Here is a 20,000-nt window from a genome sequence, read left to right on the forward strand (position 1 = left end):
GTTAAATTTGGGACAATTGTTAAATCCTTTTTTTTTTTTTTTAAATGCCCTACCCTCCCCCACTGTAATGTAGCTTTAATGCTGCATATGTCCAGCTCTGAAAATTCATAAATGTTCACATGATTCTCATACAGAACAATCCTAATAACATGAAATGAACTTGTAAATATATGTGCGTGTGTAGGTGGGGATTATTCTGTGTGTGCTCTGAGAGTGCGCTGTGAATATATGCTGTATGACCCACTGTGTGCCTATTTCTGATTCCCTACATATGCCTTTAAGTTCTGATTCAGTTAAAAAACAATTTCCTATTTCTAAAATATGGACAGAATTTAATTAATAGTCTACACAATAATCTAATTTTGGGGAGCAGAACATGTTTTTCATTTGAAACCAAAAATAATTTTAAGAATAGCTTTTTTCTTCTTGAATATCATAATTGAAATGAGGAAATGAGGAATCAGTAGCTCTTTTTAGTTATTATGAAATAATATTTGTCAGGTAAATGCATACTAAAACATGTGAACTATTAAATAATAAAATTACATATATTAGTTATAGAACTTTAGGACATTTATAATCGCCTAACAACAGACCCCATACATAAATTAGTTCTTTAGTATGCTATGGAATACCATTCTTTGAACGGAGAGAAGAGGGTTATGATACAAGCACCATTGTGTACATTATCCCACTGTTATGGAAAAATATGATTGAAAATATAAGAACCTTTCTCCCCATTAGAAGCAGGTGTATTTTTTGTTTGTTTGTTTTCTTTTGTTTTTGCTAACATTTTGTTGTGTGTCATCTACGATGATGAATATTAGTATCCGAATAGGGTGCCTATTAACCTTCTGAAAAAAATATAATATCTCACCTACAGGTCAACAAGGAAATGCATAAAGAATTATCGTGTTTGAAGTGATGGCTATTGAAAATACATTTGTCTCCGCGGTTTTAGTTTTTTAGCGCTAGAGTTTTTTCTTTAAATGTACAGACTACCAAAAAAATGTATTTGTAACTAGGGTCTGTGTACTATCCGTAGGAGCAGTTTAGCTTCTACAGGTCATAAAAAAAATAAAATAAAATAAAATAAAATTCCCCATAGCTCTCTGAGGGTCTATTTTAATGTACTTAGCAAAGAACTAATGGGCCTTCAGTATGGAAAAGCACTACCATTTATTTTAAACTTAGTCACTAAAACGAAGCATTTATTGGTCAGTCTGGGCGTCCCACCCTTAACTGAAATCTGGCTGGGGGGGGGGGGTGTTGGAGGGTGGGAGAGAGAACAAGCTTCATATCTTTTGCTAGAATAGTAATCCAAATGTCGCCATCCATTGTAAAAATATTCTCCATTTCTCCTCCCCACTTTCACTCCTCCCTCCCTCGCAACTATTTCTCTAAGTAAAAAACCTCTTTTAGTCGAGGGTAGGGGGTGGCGAAGAGACGTTTGCAGGAAGAAATGCAGTTGAAGTAATCGATAGTATTGTCGGCTTGGCGCTCAAGCACCTGAATCTGTTTTAGCAGCGCCCTGAAACACTGGACTTTGAACTCTTTCCCAGGGCTCAGTTTTCCTTAGAAATTGAATCTAAAGGTTATACCTTCTTCTTCCCTTCCAGCTGCCGAGCGCAGTCACCGAACATGTACACACACACACACACACACACACACACACACACACACACACACACACACAAACTATGAAAACCGATGCAGTAAGAAGGCGAATAGAAACGGTTCTAAAGTTAAAGATGAGCTAGCTGCAGGATGGAACTGAGAAACTGCTCTTTGAAAAGAGCGCTGCCTGAACCCAGGGTTATGGCTAAAGTGGGAGCATTAGACTAGGGTAACGAGGAAACAGGGATGCTGGAAAACCGGAGCTACCTCCCTAGACTTGGTGAGAGCTCATAACAGCTGCAGGAGAGCCTTGATGGCAATGAAAGTTCTTTCTAAACCCTCTGCCTGCTCCTATATTTCTTCTCCTCCATTTTCTATTTTACACTCCTCTTACACACACACACACACACACACACACACACACACACACACACACACACACACACAAATACCACTACTATTCCGAACGTCTGCACACTCTTGATAAGTGCATAGAGAAGCACGGGAAGGGGGTCCCAGCTTGCACAGCTTTTGTACATCTCCGGCTTTGGTCATATTGGAACTGACGCACCGGCTCCCCCTGGAATTCTGGAGGCGTCTCATTCATGTTGGGTGGTGAACAATTTATTTCTCTCTGTCCCATCTCAGTCCATCTTACTCCACCCTGCCCCTCCCCAACTCTCCTCCTCCTCCATCTTCTTCACCATCACCATCACCTTCTAATTCTCCACCTCCTCCTCTTTTTCTTCCTAGCGTGTCTCTCTCTCTCTCTCTCTCTCTCTCTCTCTCTCTCTCTCTCTCTCTCTCTCTCTCTCTCTCTCTCTCTCTCTCTCTCTCTCTCTCTCTCTCTCTCCCCTCACCCCCTCCCTTTCCTCACTCTCCCTCCCTCGCTTCTATCTCCCACCCTCCTCTCTTCCCCTCCCTTTTTTCCTTTCTTTCTTTCTTTCTTTTTTCTCTCCTCCCTCTTTCCACTGAATTATCAGGCTTTGGTTCTAAAAGTCACAAGTAATCCTCATGTGTGTGACTGTGAGAGTGTGTATATGTGTGTCGTGGTGAAAGGCTGACGAAAGGAGGCAGGATGGCAAGCTTTTGCACACAGACGGGGAAAGGGAACTTGGAGCTCCTGGGCCACCATTTACACTGACATCGCTTGGGTAAGTACCTGGGGGAAGCCACAACTAATTTTTCTACCTGGGAAGGGTCAAACTCCTCCCCCAAAACATCGCCACACTCACGCTTCAAATCCCAAATCCCGAAAACGTAAGGAAGGACTCGATCGTGTACTTAGGATTACCTACGGCTAATTGCATATGATCAGAATAATGAGCAGGGAAAGGAGATAAAAGGCCAAGTATGAACTGGAGTAGAAGTAGGAAGGTCCCTTTTTCTTGGAAACAAGATAAAGAAGGCTGAATACTCTCCCATCCTGGATGAGATGCTGCTCTTGGAGCACCTTTGGTCCTCTACTTTCGTACCTCTAAGATTAGAAAGCCATATGAAGGGTTTAGCATTATCTTTCCAGCATCCTGCCCTCTTCTTCAGTCTCTGACGCTCCCTTTCCGGAGCTCGAGTACACACACACACAAACACGCGCGCCCGCGAGCACACACACACACACACACACACACACACACACACACACACACACTTTATATACTTGCATATAGGTAGTTTACATTCTTCGCTTTAAATTTAGGGAAGAGAAAGTTTGGTGAGCCCAGGGCCCAAAAGCCTATCAGCCGAAAACAGAACTAAAGTGGAGGACTTTGGGCATTAAATGTAGGGTTTCTCTTTTTCATACTAAGAAAAAAATCTCTCTGTTAATGAAAAAAATATTTATGGGAAAAATACTATTGGATTACTGTGTATGATCAGCTGATAATGACCTGCTATAAGCTTGTTAACACACCACACACATACGCGCGCTCCCGAATACACGCTCACACTCGTACATATCATTTAGGTATTGTATGCAGTTTCTGAGGGACATCATATGTAGGAATGAATTCCAAGGTAGCAGTGATTTTGTGTGTGGTGGGGTTGTATACGTGTTTTAAGAGGAGTGGGAGAGTAGGGGATACAGAGAATTAAGAGTTCTGTGTGTTTTCTCTGCCTAGATATGTATGTGTTTGATATGTATTGTCAGCTGGTGATGGTTTCTAAGGATAGAGCGATGCCAGGGGCGTGTGCCATGAATACACCTACACACTCCAGTAGTGACTTGGGAATCATTTGTTTGCTGAGGAGTGGTGACTACCTAAAGGAGATTGAAATGCAGTTAGGTCAATTCCCCACGGTAGAATATACTTGTAACAGATGGTTCAAATAATAGAAATGGGAGGGGAGGGTAAAGAGGGGGCAGGAACAGAGTTTTTCTTTTTTTTTTTTTTTTAATAAAAGAAGAAAGGTTTTAAAAAGCCCATCCTATGCTAAGAAAATACCAGGATAGCTCAAGAACAAATTTCACAGGAAATGAACTAATTTTTCTTGATATCAATAGCAACAATAATTATGTTTATGACATGGTGATGTTATTTTATACATACACAAACAAACATAAATCTATGGTGATGGGTAGGAGTCAGGCTAATTTGTGCCCGATTTAGTGTTAAATTACAGTACTATATTTTGGAAAGCTGTTTTGAGGGGCCCACCACACCCTCCTACCTACAGTTCTCTGATACCAACACATTGATCTTGAAACCAATGCACACAGGTGCCCTTTGAGCTTCACTCTCTAGAGTCTGTAAGTAAATGGGACTCTATGGATTTCCCAGAGTTGCAGGAGGCCAGACAAGATGAGTGCACCAATCCATTCCCAGAACTGATTGTGCAATCAGCCTTCTGGTATAGGCATAGTCATTCCTCATTAGTCTATCAGCCTATAAATTGATAGGATTTAAACATATATATGTGTGTGTGTGTGTGTGTGTGTGTGTGTGTGTGTGTGTGTGTTGTGTGTGTATCCAAATCATTGCAATTAGTTTCGTGGTCATATCACCTGAGTCTTGTTCAATACTGATATCGCTTTACTTCCTTTTCTCTTTGCAAGGATAGAAATTATACACCTATGTAGGCATATATCAGAAGGCAGGAATGACAAAGAAAGATAGAAGATCTCAAAAGCAGTTTTAAATAGATAAATAAGACATGCAAAAAACATTATTCAACAGAGAAATTAGCAGAAACACATCCATCTATCTTTGAACATATATAAAAGCCAAGGGAGAAAAAAAAAATCTTGGCATTTCAAAGCCTAATGAAGAAATTTATTTCATATGTCTAATTCACAGCAAGAAAAAAAAAAAAAGTCTATGGATTAAGAAGATATAAAGTCCTAAAAATCAATGATTAGTACATTCCTAGAAGTTTCATAATTTTCAACAAAAATGATAGCTATCTATACTTTTAGTACCAAACACCAAGCAGCTTCTATAATCATTAAAACAACTGAGCCACAGGATGTGGTGTAGGGAGAGAAAAGGAAAAGAGGTGATATTCTGGCTAGAATTTTGTAGTAGGAATAAAATAGAATCTATAAACTTGACATCTCCTTCTATTATCAACTTCCTTAAGGATCTTCCAAGTGCTCAAAGGTAGCTCTCAAAATTTAGATTGTTTTGTGAATACTTCTTGTATATCAAATACAACAGGATTTTTTTTTTAATAAATGCTCTTTTCCATAAAGGTCACTGTTTTAAAAGATATAGGTTTTCATTGATTGGGGTGAAAAATTCTTCCAGAAAACATGTAATTAAATACAGTTGTATCTTGTTATTAACAAACTTTTACCTCTTAAATATTGCTCAAGGATCTGTTTGTGACAGAATCAAGCAACAGAACATATTTGGATCTACAATAAAAATAAGGCAGTAAAAACTCCTAGAATCATAGCTATGGTGCTTATTCCTCTTTATCAGAACATTATAACTATCTTATTTTAAAAAACACTTAATTTAAAGACCTAATTTTGAAGTTGGGCATATGTGTGCTCATTTACCCTCCACAAAATTAATATTCTGAGATTGCAAAAAAAAAAAAAAAGTAAACTAAAAACATAGATTAAACAATCCCCCCCCCCAATTTTTTGACCTTAGGTTCAACAATTTTGCAAAGCTAGCGTATAAATTTTTCATTAATATTTAAATTGAAAAAGAAAATTTAAAATTCTTTTGAAATGATGCAAATTGGCTTGATCACAAGTAAAGCCTTAGCTCCACCCCCATTACCCCCTTTCTTCTGCTTATTCTGACTTGTTAACACTACCAGCAAAACTTAATGGGTTGTTTTTTGTTAGGCCCAAACACAAACTCAGAAGGGGATCAAATAGTAATCTCAAAGAACAAGGCAGAACTGTGAAGCTGAGAGGAATAGAAGTAGGGTTAACCTGTCCTTTATCATACCCACACAATTTCTTCTCTAAGTTCATTCTCTAAATTTCTTCTCTACTTTAGACATACCTAAAATCATTTATAAATAAAATAAAATTCCCTTGATAAGCAGAAGTAATTATTCAAGGATACAGTTTGAATTGCTATAATTATATATATATATATATATATTTCTATATATATATATATATCACTAGTGTTAGACTTTGGTTATGTTATTTCACTATCATTTTCTATCTTTAACCATTAAAAAATAAAGTGCTTACAGAAGTCAAAGTATTTAAACTCTAGCTTCAGGATAGTTAACTATTTACAAAATTTAAAAATCTTGCTATTTCTTTGAGTGTTGCTTTTTATTTCATTATTCATAACTAATGGCATAAATGAGATGAATTTGATGTGGAAGGCAGAATCTGGCTAAGAGCTGAGCATACTGTTCTGGGTGGTTGCGCCACAGTTGACTTTTGGACTCTTTTTGAGCTTTCTTTAATTTGCAATATCCTTTAGGTGTGTCCTTGACCCAAAGGTCTAACCCCTTCTACATCTATGTCATTAACTGATGTATAAAGGACACACTAGCTTTAGCCCTGAATTAGTAGGGAAGGCATTTGAACTTCAAATGGAGACTTAGGTAATGAACTGCAAAAGATCCAAAACTCAAACTTCCTTTTCTCCCTTTCCTTTCTTTCTCTTTCTTAATTTCTTCTTTACTGATCTTTAAAAATAGCAGGTGACAATTGCATATCAGTATAATTTTTTTTACTGGGCCTTGGAGGTTGGTGAAGATGATGATTTGGGGATTTTTATAATGGCGGGTGGCTCTATATTCAATCTTTCTTATTCTTTGAGTTGGCTTTTCCCTTCTCCCTATGCTTCCACTTGCTCTTCTATACATCAAAGACATAGCTGGTCTTCGCTTTTGCGAAGCCTCCTTCCTATCTTCACCCCCAAACAGTAAGCAGCCCCCTACGGCCATCACTAATAGCCTGCGAAGCCGGTAGGTGTCGCTCTTCCCCTGCCGGCCAGAGATAGGAACCGGGAGCTGGCCAGGGGCAGTGGTTGCCCCGCCAGGTGCTCCTTCCCCAGAGACCCATTAGGGCAGCAGATAGTGTCTCGTAGCGGTAGAAATTCACCTTGTTCACCTGGTCTTAACACCAGGGATTCAGTTCCACTGGCCAAGATAGAGAAGTTACAATCAGAGGAGAGGAATAAAGGGGCTTCGGGTGAAAATTGTCCTACGGAAGTAGAGAAAAATATGGAACCTCTGGGCAAATGCCGCTTCCCTCTAGATCACAAACTTTCATTTATCTCTTTCCACCTCCTCTGGGCAGTTTTGGATTTGGAGTGCCTTAGCAAAAATCGGAGACTAGGGACTTAATCAGCTCTTAAAACAGCTCATTAAAACTAAGCAGGATTATGCATTGCTTCAAATTGGAGCTTCCTTGATACTATGCCACAAGAAGAGTGAACAGTTTTATCCACCCCACTACCCCTACACACACCCATTGGAATTGTTCTGAAAAAGAAGGAAGGAAGGAGGGAGGGAAGGGGAGAGGAAGGGAGGGAAAGGAAGAAGGGAGGGAGAGGGAGGGAGGGAGGGAAGGAGGAAGGAAGAGAGGAAGGAAGGAAGGAAGGAAGGAAGGAAGGAAGGAAGGAAAGAAGGAAGGAAGGAAGGAAGGAAGGAAGGAAGGAAGGAAGGAAGGAAGGAAGGAAGGAAGGAAGGAAGGAAGGAAGGAAGGAAGGAAGGAAGGGAAGGAGGGAGGGAGGGAGGGAGAGAGAGAAAGAGAGAGAGAAAGAGAGAGAGAGGGGGGGGAGGGAGGGAGAAAAAAAAGAAACAGTATGGCCTTCTTGCAGTTTTTCTTTAGATGCAGGAAAATGCATTATAATTTGGCATATATCCGCCTTTCTCCTAACTATCGAATTGATTTTTCCCCTCTATATCAAAGCACCACTAGCAAAATCTTTCCGTTTTCAGAAATCTATCAGTTAGCAAGTACTAGGACCTTTATTAAAATTATGGGTGTTTATAATTGTTCTCTCGTCTTAGGAATCTCTTGGCGCCCTTACTTTCTCAGATTTAGTTTGTTCTTCTGTAAGATTGTTAGTCAGCATCATCCTTTTCCTGAGTGCTTCTAAAGATGAGAACTCTTTAGATTTCTAAATCTAAAATTTAGAAGGAATGTAGACTGAATGTAGACTGAGAAATGCATTTTTAGACTAGGGAAATGTCGTAGGTAACTGCAGATTCCATGATGTTTGACATTATTATGTATAGGGAAATCATAATTCCCATATGAAAAAGGAGGGCCCTGTTTGGGCCCTGTTTATAAACACTTGGATCGGAGCTCCTTGTTCTCTAAAGATTGGGGCAAAGTTTCAAAAAGAAAGACTAGTTGTTTGATTAAAACACACCCACAATCTTATTTAAGCAAAATTTTCGGACTTTTGACCATTAAGTCTTTTTTTTTTTTTTTTTTTTTTTTTTGAGATCTTAACTTTTTAAAAAAATAAGTAAATCAAATGGGGAGGGAAGAGGGAGGGAATCTAGTAACAATAATAACCTTTCTCCGAATTGGATTTCAAGTGCAGAATGTCTCATGATAAATTCATTATTGAAGATGGGTAACCGTTGGATATTGTATAGCTATGATATAGGGGAGAGAAGAAGGTTTTCTTGTCTTTTCTTTTTAAGACAAACCTAATTTTAACGTGAAACTAATATACTGTTAAAACTATCATATAAATGAGAAGCTTTTGAGATATAACAGCACATTCTCTTAAATCATATGTCTCACACGATTCTGAGAATTATTTCTGATTAAGACAAAAAATAAACATGTAACACACCCGGAGAGAAACATATAGAATATGAGGTTATGAAGTTTAGTATGACTTGAATTTTTAGCTTAAAATTGTTGAGATTCCGATATCTGGGAAATTATCTTCCCCTTTAGATTATCTTCTTTTTTCCTTTTCTGTCTCATCTCTGCGTCTGCGTCTCTGATTCAGTCTGTCTCTGTATATCTGGGTCTGTCGGTTATGTGTCGGTCTCTGTCTCTGCGTCTCTCTGAGTCTCTGTCTCTCTGTGTGTTTCTCTGTTTCTCTGTCTCTGTCTGTCTGTCCGTCTTTTCTATTTATTGTTCAAACCCTATCACTCAAGTTAGTATTAAAGTGGCAAGTCTCTGGTAAAGCAGCTGTCCCTAGCATTTTCCCTATGTCACTTTGGGGCTGTGGTGGCGGTGGTGGCGGCTAGAAGGTGCAGGGCCAGAGAGGTGGTCCTTTTTGAAGAAAAAACTGCGTGCAGAGGAGTTGGGGTGTGTGCGGGGTTGTGGGGCTTATTCAAATGCCGCCCGCTGCTGCTGTGATTCGCAGGGACTCGGCCTCCATATGGTAATGCTGGGCGGGAGGGGGGAGGGGCCGGGGGGAAGAGGAGAGGGGAGGGGGTGGGGGGGTTCAGGCACGGCTCGCACCGCAGCCGGGCTGGGACAGAGCACCGGCACCGGCGGCAGCGGCGGCAGCGACACTCCCCACCCTCCAGCAGCACCCACCGAGCCACTGAGCCACCGGCCCCGGGGTAAGCAACAGCTCACACATATAGCAGCGGCGGCGGCGGCAGCAGCAGCAGCATCTGTGACAGACAGTTCAGGCGCTTAGGGTTACTACCCTGCGCCAATAAGGGACATTAGAGACAGAAAAGGAGATTACATAGAGATCAGATATAGAATGTAGACCTGTATATACATACATACATATATATGTATATATATATAAACATATATAGACACAATACACGGACACACATGCATAAGCATAGACCTATATATGCACATATAGGAATCTATGAATACACACCTCTGCACCTAAAAATCTCTTTTAAACACATACGTCCATAACTGCTATATGTATGTGTAGGTATCTGCGTGAAAGCATGCAGGTGTCGGTTAAAAAAAAAAAAAAAAAAAAAAAAAAAAAAGAAGCAGCAAACAAATCCTGGGCACACACCAACACAGGTTTAAATTTAAGCCAAAGGAGAAAAGACACCTCCCACTGAATTGCTTTAGTCACCTAGTTGCTCCCCAACATTACACGAAAATGTACAGTTCTGAAATGTACCATTCTAAAATTAGTTATGGAATCCAACAATTATTCACAAAATGTGCCGAAAATATACTTTAGGGATCTACTGTTGCTATATATGGTAAGGTAAGAACTAACCTAATGGTTGAGTTTCCGTTTTTTAATGTTTTACGTGTAGCCATCTGACCACTTTTTATTGGGTGCCTTATCATATGAGGACTTTACTGTAAGGCTTGTAAAAACTAGATTGAGAAGCAAAGCTGGGGATACCAAAAGAATTAAGGTTTAGGTGCAGAGAATTGAGTGCTGGGGAATATGGAATGAAAAAATGACACACTACTGTACATTGGAAAGAAAAATAATGTATGTATTCGGGATAGCCTTGGGGCAGGGCGAACTCTTGCCCTAGACACTCGTGCAGGTAAGTCATTCATAATGAAACTAATTACCTGTGCATGTACTTAGTCTAGCTTAATTGAAACTCCATGTGTGCATGTGTTGCTATTTTACTGGGCTTTGTTATAATGGAATCATTCTTTTTAAGTTAGCGAATTTGGGTATAGGAGAGTGGGCATTTCTATTTTTATTCTGCTTAGAGATATCTGATTACAAAAGCAGATTGTCACAAAGGAAAAGAAAACTTATTAGCAGAACTGCTGCTTTAAATGGAACTCAAGGCCTGTGAATTTAAGGACAAAAAAATGGCACGATCTCTCTCTCTCTCTCTCTCTCTCTCTCTCTCTCTCTCTCTCTCTCTCTCTCTCGTCTCTCTCTCTCTCTCTCTCCCTATATATACACATATACATATATACATATACACACATACATATATAATATATACAACAAATAAGAATGCTTTTCCAATCAACGTTTGGCATCGAATTTCAAGCCACGCGATTTAAAAATGAAATGTAGAGTACATATTAATGTAACAGTTAAGGTACGAAGGTACGACATACAACATGGTTGAAAATGTCTTCCTTTCAGAAAGCTGTCTTCCTGTGTCTACACATTTTAAAGAGAATATTTTGAAATGAGATTCCTGAAACCTATAGGGCAATAAATGCGTAGATTGCTTCGTAATTCCTCACGGAAATAGTAGAAATTCTTGGAAACACTTCCCATTACACGCATTATCTATAATGCCTTTGCCCCCCCCAAAAAAAAACCCTTTATTTTTGTTAATATGAAGTTAATTGGGCGATCAAACTTTCAGCCTTGAGCTGTTGCATTGTCACCGATTAAGGTATGTCAGGAAAATTGTGTCTCTTCTTTTAGGACCGAACAAGCATGGTGTGCGTCTTGCATTCCATATATTAAAGATGTGAATATTTGAAACCTTAAATAAATAGAAGCCAAGGAGGAAACTGTGCATAAAATATAGCATAAATAAGCAGAGACTCAGCAAAAAAAAAAATTATATATATATATATATAGTCAAAAAGAAAAAATAGATAATACGATAGAACCTGAACTTTTAGCGAATTAGAAAAATGCAAATATACCTTTACATATGCATCAGTATTAAAAATAATACACGCTGGAACCAACAGGAGCATCAGCAGCAGGAGGAGGAGAAGGAGGAGGAGGAGGAGGAGGAGAGGAGAATGGAGGCGCAGCAGAGACCTGATTATGCATAGCTGGAGCTGCCTCCTCTCTAACCTGTTCTTCTCTGTGCAGTGCTGCAGGCCGTCCTCAGCCACCCACAGAACTGGAGCAGAAACAACCTTCCCGAAGGCTACACCATTTATTTTTCTTTTTGGGGTTTTTGTTGTTGTTTTAGGGGGGTTCCACTCTCCCTTTAATTAAAATCTTCAATAAAAGGCGATCGCGCCTGGAATGCACAGTCTCCTCTTCTGCAGGATTTGCATATTTTTTTAATGCCCTAATTTCCTTGATGTATGTAAATGTAGCCGGACGTAGAGTGAGACATGGAGCTGACGTCAATGGACGTGACCTCGCTGCTAAACCTTGAACGTGAAGCTGGGATGGGGGAAAACACGGATAAGGAGAGATGCAGACAGCAGACCCGGCAAGCCGGAGTGGCAGTAGCGGCAGCAACGGCGGTTCCCACAGCAAACAGCGGCAATCCGAGCAGCCAGCCCAACCGCTGAGGGAACTGGAAGAACGGCTGCAGCGGCGGCGCTTTGGTGGCAGCAACCGCAGAAAGACCTGAAGCAGTAGAGAATAGGAAGCTGGCCTGGTGGACACAGCTGCATTCTTCTGTGGTCTTGCTCAAAACCTCCTTACTACTGATTTTGCAATAATCACAAGCTGTCAAGCGCCTCCATCCCATCAAATAAACATATTTTTTTTAGAAAAAAAAAAATCCCTGAAAAACAACAACAAAGCCCCCAAACTAAAAATTAAACAAATATTTATTCTCAGGTAGCTTTTCTGAAGACTTTGAAATTGGAACATAATTTTCGCTTCTCTCCAGCAGAAGAGGAGAGGAAGAGATCGTGCAACATCAAATCTCTTCCTAAAATATGCTTAAGATACACGTGTTTTCAGTAGGTAGAGGTAAATCGTCCAATTAACTTATCAGTGCTTCTCGTTTCTGTACTTATTTACCTGTCGACTTATGATTTTCATAGTCGGTTCTGCTCTGCCATTAGCATTTATTGTAACGACGTGGTCTTTGGTTGAAAGTGAAGCAATGACTTGGGGAAGGAGGAGAGGGAGCCAGGCAAGGAAGCTGTGTGCGTGTTTGTGTGAATATGCGCGCGTGAGCGTGTGCGTGTGCACAGCAATCTTTCCAAGTTCCCATTTGTATTATGGCTCTGTAGGCCAATCTTGGCCATCTCTGCGCGTGGCTTAGGCTTTGGTTTTAACCTTTTGAAGAAGAAAGGCAAGGGAGGAATTGACATCCTAAGCTAACTCACGTTTAATTGTTCTGAAGAAAAAAAGGGGGGAAAAGGACAGAAGAAAACAAGAGATGAATATGATCTTTACTACGCAAGAAGACAATTCACTTCAGTCCTGATATCTTGCTTGCTTCTTCCTGCTCTCTCGAGCAGTTTTCTGTCTTTATAGCACTGGGAGGATTTGCCAAGGAAGCTGCAAATCTCAAAAAGGAGCAAGGACACCTTTCATTTTCTTTTAGATTCCCCCATCCTCCCTCTCCTAATGCCTAAAGAAAAATGAAGCCAGCATGTGACCTGCAGACTGGGAGAGTGAATGACAGGCAGCAACTTCGCGTGCACGGCCGGCCAGCCCAGCCCTAGCAGCTTGGCACAATGCCTCCTGCCACCTGCCTCCGGCCTTCCTTTTTCAAGATCTGGTGGGCACGGAACTCAGCACCTACAAAGGAGACTTTTTGGAGAGGAGGGTGAATAATGCCAAGCTGCTGATACCCAGAGAAAGGAGAAAGAAGGGACCTGCGGAAGGCTGTGGGTCAGTATGGGCGAAACCTAGGGAGGCTGGCAGCTCCCTAGTCTTTCATCTCCGCAACCAGGACAGGTTTTTTGTTTTTGCTTTTTGCTTTTCCTCCTGCCCCAGGAATGATCTATGTTTTTCTGGTACGCTTAGGGCCACAAGGGCACACGCGTGTCTGTGTGTGTAGGAGCGCGCGCGCGTGTCTGTCTGCGCGCGGGCGGGCGCGAGAGCGCGCTCCTGCCAGGCTGTGGCGGCTCCCGCCAAGGACACGCTTGGCTGTCTGTCCTCCGGCTGCACTTGGCGGGAAATCTGTGGGCTGACTGGACTGAGCTCTCCGCCTCCGGCTCTCATTACCGCCTCCCTACTCCCTGCAGCCGCCACATTTACATATGGGGCCCTCATCAGAATTTTTACTGCGTCCCACCCTCCACCCCCTTCGCCTGCCTCTCTTTACCCCGCAAAAGCTCACGCATACACACCAACACACACACACATACGCGCACGCACACACACACACACACACACACACACACACATCGCCCCCCCCACGCCCGCGCACACACCCACTCACACAGAAGCTTCTGCAGATAGGCACACAGCCTGCTTGCACATCCACTCCATAGCCACCCACTGGCACCCGTAGCCCCTCACTCTTCAGTGTGCTCCCATCCCCACTTTGTGTAAAAACCTTTCGACAAATCACACATACATATATATACCCACAAACATATAGACAGCCACCTTATAATCTTCCATGTATGCACTCTTCCCCAATTCACCTTCACTCTTTCTCCAACTCTTTTCCCTACCGTACCCCTACACAAACAATACACCTAACAACAAAAATACGAATTCTCTCTCTCTCCCCCCCTCTCCCTCTTTCCCCGCCCTCCCCTTTCAATCCCATACACTTTCTTTTTCTTTTCTTCAAATAATAACCTTTTCTGGTTTATCTCAGGTATCTTTTGAGTAGCTTGGGATCAATAGTGAATAAAAATCTTTCAAATATTTCCCTTGTCTTTAGCCAAGCACATTTAGCAACTAAACAAAGGGGGAGGGGTGCGGGGAGGCTTGAATCCCGAGACTTTTCTTAAAAAAAAAAAAAAAAAAGTAAAGGCAAAAGATCTTTCGACAAGTTTGTAAATAGAATTGCAGAGGGAATCCTAAAAGAGGAAGAAAGGAGAAAGAAAAAAGGCTTGAAACCCACAAGTTTCACAAAATGGTGCTCTGCCTGGAAAAATTAAAAAGAAGACAGAGAGCTAGCTGTTCTTAAAAAGTGAATCCAAAGAAACCGAGAGAAAACTGGAGGGATAGAAGGGAGAGGGAGCGAGGGAGAAAAAAAGGAAAATAAAAGACAGAAAAGGTAAAAGAAGTTTCCAAAGAAATGTGTGCTTTCCCTCCTACAATAGGAAAATGTAGCCATGGCTCTTCTTTAGACTAGACATTTCTAATTTGTTCCGTCTGTCAGAAGGGGACTATGAGAGGTTTTGGTGCAAATTCATTATCTCTGGCAACGCATAACGTATAGTAGGAACTGAAAAAGACCGTGGCAATGGATGAACAATAGGGCTTCAGTTCATCAGCAACAAAAGCATTGGGGAAATTGGTTGAATTTCAGAGCACGTCCTCCTCAGCAGAGAGGGCTGGACTAGACCTTGGCCAACCCCCCCAAAAAACTTGCAGAGCCTCACATACAACACTTCACTCTCTACTCTGGGGCTTAGGGAGCAAATATCTGACAAGGAAAAAAAAGTTGTGTTTTTTTTTCTGCTGCTTCTTTTGCGCCCCCTCCCCCACCCCAAGATGGAATCAGCTCTATTTAAACTATTTTAGACTCAATCAAGCAAGAATAATACTATGGAATTTAGCGGCAGTTTTAAACAGTGGTGAAGACAGAGGCGATCTGAATTTTTGGAGACAAGAAAGACATCTGCATTCTGTGCTTCGGTGGGGGGCTTGACCATGGGATCTTTTCCTCCTGACGGAGACTTGTATCGCTACTCGCTAGATTTGAGGGCAAATTGGTCTTGCAAAGGAAGAAAACATGTAAGTATCTTTGTGGAGCGTGCAGTGGGGAATGGTGTGGCGGAGCTTTCACCGTGTACGGAAATCCCACATAGCCCGGGGCTCGTGCCCGGTGTGTGTTTTCTGGTTGAGGGAGGCATCTCGAAGAACGTGAACTCTGTCTCTTGTCTTCGGGTGCCAGGTCAGGGGTGCCAGCCCCTGCGCCCCATTGAACAGGTTGCTTTTTTGCTCCTCTCGAACTTCGACTGGGTACTGGGATGCAGAGCTGATTGCCAGGGAGTGCTTCAGTGGGTTTACTTAATGATTCGTACTAATTGATTGTGTGCTTATGATACTAAACCTGTTGATCTTGTGAAAGTATGAACCGGGTTATTCATTATCCAACATCGAGGCAGAAATTTGGAAAGGATCCTGATGCAGGTTTAGTTTTGAAAGAGAAGGATGGGTATGTGTGTGTGTGTGTGTGTGTGTGTGTGTGTGTGTGTTTTCAAGTCCAATGTGTATTCAAATAAACTTTGCGTTCCCGAGTTTGGGGCATGTGTGTGTATGCGTGTGTACACACACATACATATATACACACACATACATATATATGAGCCTATATGGATACATGTACATATCTATATCTATATCTATATTATTATTATTAAAATGATTTCCTGCAAGACTCCTAGAGTTACATATGTCCGTCAATGAAAACTTAGGTTTGATTATATATCCTACCGGAAAACTTATGTACAGTATCCAACTAGATGGAATAGATTAGGGGCATCATTTTACAGGGCTATTCGGAGGTTCAGATTCATCAAAAATCTATGTTTAGTTGAATTACAGTCAGGTATAAGAGCTTAATCACATTGTGGTTTCACACTCTCGATGCATTAGTAGATCCGGTGAAAAATACGCTCGGTTATGCTTAGCTTAATACAAAGTAGGATCTAGAAGGTCTCTGCTTTTGGTAGCTTAGAATTTGCAGAGGGAATATGCCTCAGTTGTCCCTTAGGAAAGGGTCTGAAGGGTTTTCTTTTGCAAATGTAACCGAGGTTGTTGAACAGGGAATGTGTAGGTCGAATTGATCAGAACTTAGACAGCAATGCCCAATCATATCATGGCCACGGTCAGGGGCCCAGGCTGCTACACAGGTTGCAACTGCCACAGGCCAAAAGACAGAAGGTAAAATTCAGTTTTCTGGCTCCCCTCTTGCCCATCTTGCACCCCCACCCCCATCTCTACCTTGGCAGTAGTAATTACAGCTCTGAAACCAATCCTGAGCTCCAATAGACAACATAATTGAACGTGTGTAATACCATCATATTACAAAATCAACATCCTTATCCCCCCCCCATCACCAAAAAATCAATGGTAAAATAAAGGCCACCTATTTGAGAGAGCAGGAGGCTACTTAACGAGGGGGTGGGGAGGTAAAGAAAAACCTACCACTTTATAGCAAATCATGTTTTACATTATTCATTGATTTATAAAGGAGAAAGAACCAATCAGAAAACACAGACATGAATGCGCATAGCCCATGTACAGTGACTGTACAGTAAACTATTTGCATATTTCTAATGTATTAGACACTTATCTAAGGATCCCCATTGTTTGAAAGACCTGAAAATTCAGTCATGAAAATGTTAGGAAAATCAGGCATTTGGCCTACCTGAAAACCCTTGTTGGGTTGAAGGAAGCCTCCTTTTACATTTTACTGTATAATAGCTCGCAATTCCAAAAACCTCGTGTTTTTGTTTTTTGTTTTTTTGGTTTTTTTTTTTAGATTTTTCACCCCTTCTTCCAAACTTAAAATTATTGTTAATCTCAGAAGCTTTCCAGATTCTGCATATTTTGTAGTATCATTATTATACATGTCCCTATTTACATGTACATTAGCATATTTAACCCTTTGAATGCTGAAGCACAGTACATACTGTAAAGTCTTCTATTTGGGAACATAATGATATTTTAAGGAAATGTAGAAATTGCAATGTTTAAAAAAAAGTCTTGATCTTACTCTATCCTTTATATCACCCTTATTAGCATTCTAAACAAAAATAGATATTAGTATATGTTAAAACTATGACCTTTTCTTTTCTTGGCTATTTTTCAGATGAGACTACAAAGAAGCATAATAATGAATAGACTAACACCACAAGCAAAGGTAATTTTAAAATTATTATTTAACAAAAACCAAATGACAGAATCTAAAATGTACTATTTGCTGTGATATCCATAGGATTTCATATAACTTATATTACTCAGTCCATGCAGTATAAAAAATTTAGGAAAACCTAAGTTTCCATATTTGTAGTTTGGATTTTTATTATGTAGCCCTTTGTATGTCATATATCAACCATAGCACAAACATAACCTGTAATTGCCTATAAAAAAGAAATTCTGGATACAGAGGAAATAATAGGACACTTTTATTAGAAAGTAAGCCAGTCAAGTACCTTACTTGAGCTATACAAATAGCTATAATTAAATGGCTTTTATATAGAAAATGGTTGCCTTGACTGTATTAGTGGACTGTGGTTTACATCTATGTGAATTACACAAACTAACTATGAAAGGGGAATTCCTGCAATGGTCTAATTCTTTATGTACTCCTCAGTAGCAGAAAGAGGATTCAGATATGTACTCTCTATTTGCATGTATAGAAAATAATTTATCTGATTCAAAGATTTCAGTGGAAAATCATAACTTTCCAATTTAACTTGAACAGAGATTGTTTATTCCAAGAAAACCAGGATGCTTCACTGTACGTCACAGCCATCTGGAGACCTATAAAAAGATTAGAAAACAAGCATGACAATCACGTCCTAATCTACTGGCCATTAATGGGAATTTATTAGAGAGTAAGCAGGCAAGCTATTTGAATTCAGTATATCTTTCAATATGCAGATTTTTTCCAAACTGATATTCTTCTTAGATAAGTAGCTTTCTGAGGAGCAAATATAAATGAAAACATGTAGGTGTGATTAGTTTATCTTAACAATTTAGAATGAATATGTATGACTGACACTGCTAGGAATCTTCCGCACAGTTTCTTCATAGTCTCACATTTTAGATAATAATATAGTTCTTGAAATTGTATACGAACCATGTCTATATAAACCTTGTCAATATTCACAATAATCAGGGATTCAATGTTCAGTCTTTTGAGGGTATCTGTGATTTCTAAAAATCCTAACAGACAATGGAGAGTCATAATATGGCTAAGGTAGTGAAGTTATAATCATCATGTTGTTAATTTTCACTACCTTGGGCTCCAATAATTTTTCTATAGTACATGTGGCTAATGTAGAGACTAGTTCTAGACTCTGTTGGTGTAGCTAGGCAAAATTCCTGAGGGTGGAATATGCTATTTAAAGATAATATTTTCTTGTATCTTTAGGGTGAAATTATGACACATATATACTCTGTTTTGCATTTAATTTTTCAAAAATGTTTCTGGACATGTATATCATTTTATAACATAGCTATATGTATGTATTCTACATTTTTGTGGAATGTGTAAATCATATCAGAAGAACTTGTTTACACAATGCATTCATAGAGAATATAATACATACCTATCACATGTGTATTTATATATATGTGAGGAGATACAAAAATATAGTCATACTAACATATCCACAGAGACCTTGAAATACTAAAAGATATTCTGAGTAAATCTGTTCAAATCTGTTCAAGGTCTGCTTTGTGTAATATACAAAGTGAGATTACTCACTAGTGAGTAGGTTTCTGGAGAATGGAAAACATCTTCAACAAACTTTGGATCTCCCACATTTCTGTGGCTCATTAAAGTTTTACACAGTGTCAAAAAAATCATGTGCTTTTCCATATATTTAATTTCTAATCCAATAGTTTGTGTTTTGATGATAAGGATGATGAAACAAATTTATTCTATAAGCATTTCCCTAAATAGCATACTGTTATTTACATGTGCATTTAAGATATAACAAAGCCCATAAATGTATACTTTGCTATCTCTTATGTTACAATGAAAAGACAAAATGGAGCAGAATATTTCTAGACTCATACAATTTTTTTAAAGCTGGAAATAAATCTATTTTAGAGATTATCTAATTTAAATTCTCCCCCTCAATTTATAGATCAGGAAATTGGGGCCTAAAGAGAAGTGACTTGCCTAAAGTACACAGTATAGCTTATTCTCTCTATTTAATACTGGGCTACTTATTTTAAGAAGTAAGCATCTAGGCAGACCTCTATAGGAAAATGCAATGTGTTAATAACTTACATGGTTAACTCATATTTTAATACTTTTAAAAGTGTTTTCAACATTAATCTGGGACCCTATCAGTAGTACTTGGTTTATCTACTGTCAACTTTTTGAGTTTTGCTATTCAGTTGGATTTATTTATTCATATGTATATAAGTAGATAGGTATACAAAATGCTTAAATACACAATTACTAAATCAATCAAATAACTATATATATATATATGCATATATATATATATATATAGCTATTTTAAAGATATTTTTGCATGT

General features: G+C 39.6%; 1 protein-coding gene across 23 annotated transcripts in view; it reads left to right on the top strand.

Moving 5' to 3' along the window:
- LOC141550964 (uncharacterized) overlaps window positions 1–20,000 on the top strand; it is a 272,765-nt gene that overhangs the window by 5,661 nt on the left and 247,104 nt on the right. For 17 of the 23 annotated variants that reach the window (XR_012484743.1, XR_012484741.1, XR_012484746.1 and 14 more), the window contains one exon: window positions 17,593–17,643. Coding sequence is in view for 9 of the 23 variants with exons in the window: in XM_074282128.1 (XP_074138229.1) it covers window positions 17,593–17,643 (51 nt within the window). In the remaining 14 variants the exon portion in view is untranslated. Of the gene's footprint in view, window positions 1–9,473; window positions 9,583–13,365; window positions 13,482–13,877; window positions 15,510–17,592; window positions 17,644–20,000 lie in introns of those variants that run through there. The other 6 variants (XR_012484742.1, XR_012484750.1, XM_074282126.1 and 3 more) reach the window with 3 other exon arrangements.

The sequence above is a fragment of the Sminthopsis crassicaudata genome, chromosome 1 (genome assembly GCF_048593235.1).
Source record: "Sminthopsis crassicaudata isolate SCR6 chromosome 1, ASM4859323v1, whole genome shotgun sequence".
Taxonomy (NCBI): Eukaryota; Metazoa; Chordata; class Mammalia; order Dasyuromorphia; family Dasyuridae; genus Sminthopsis; species Sminthopsis crassicaudata.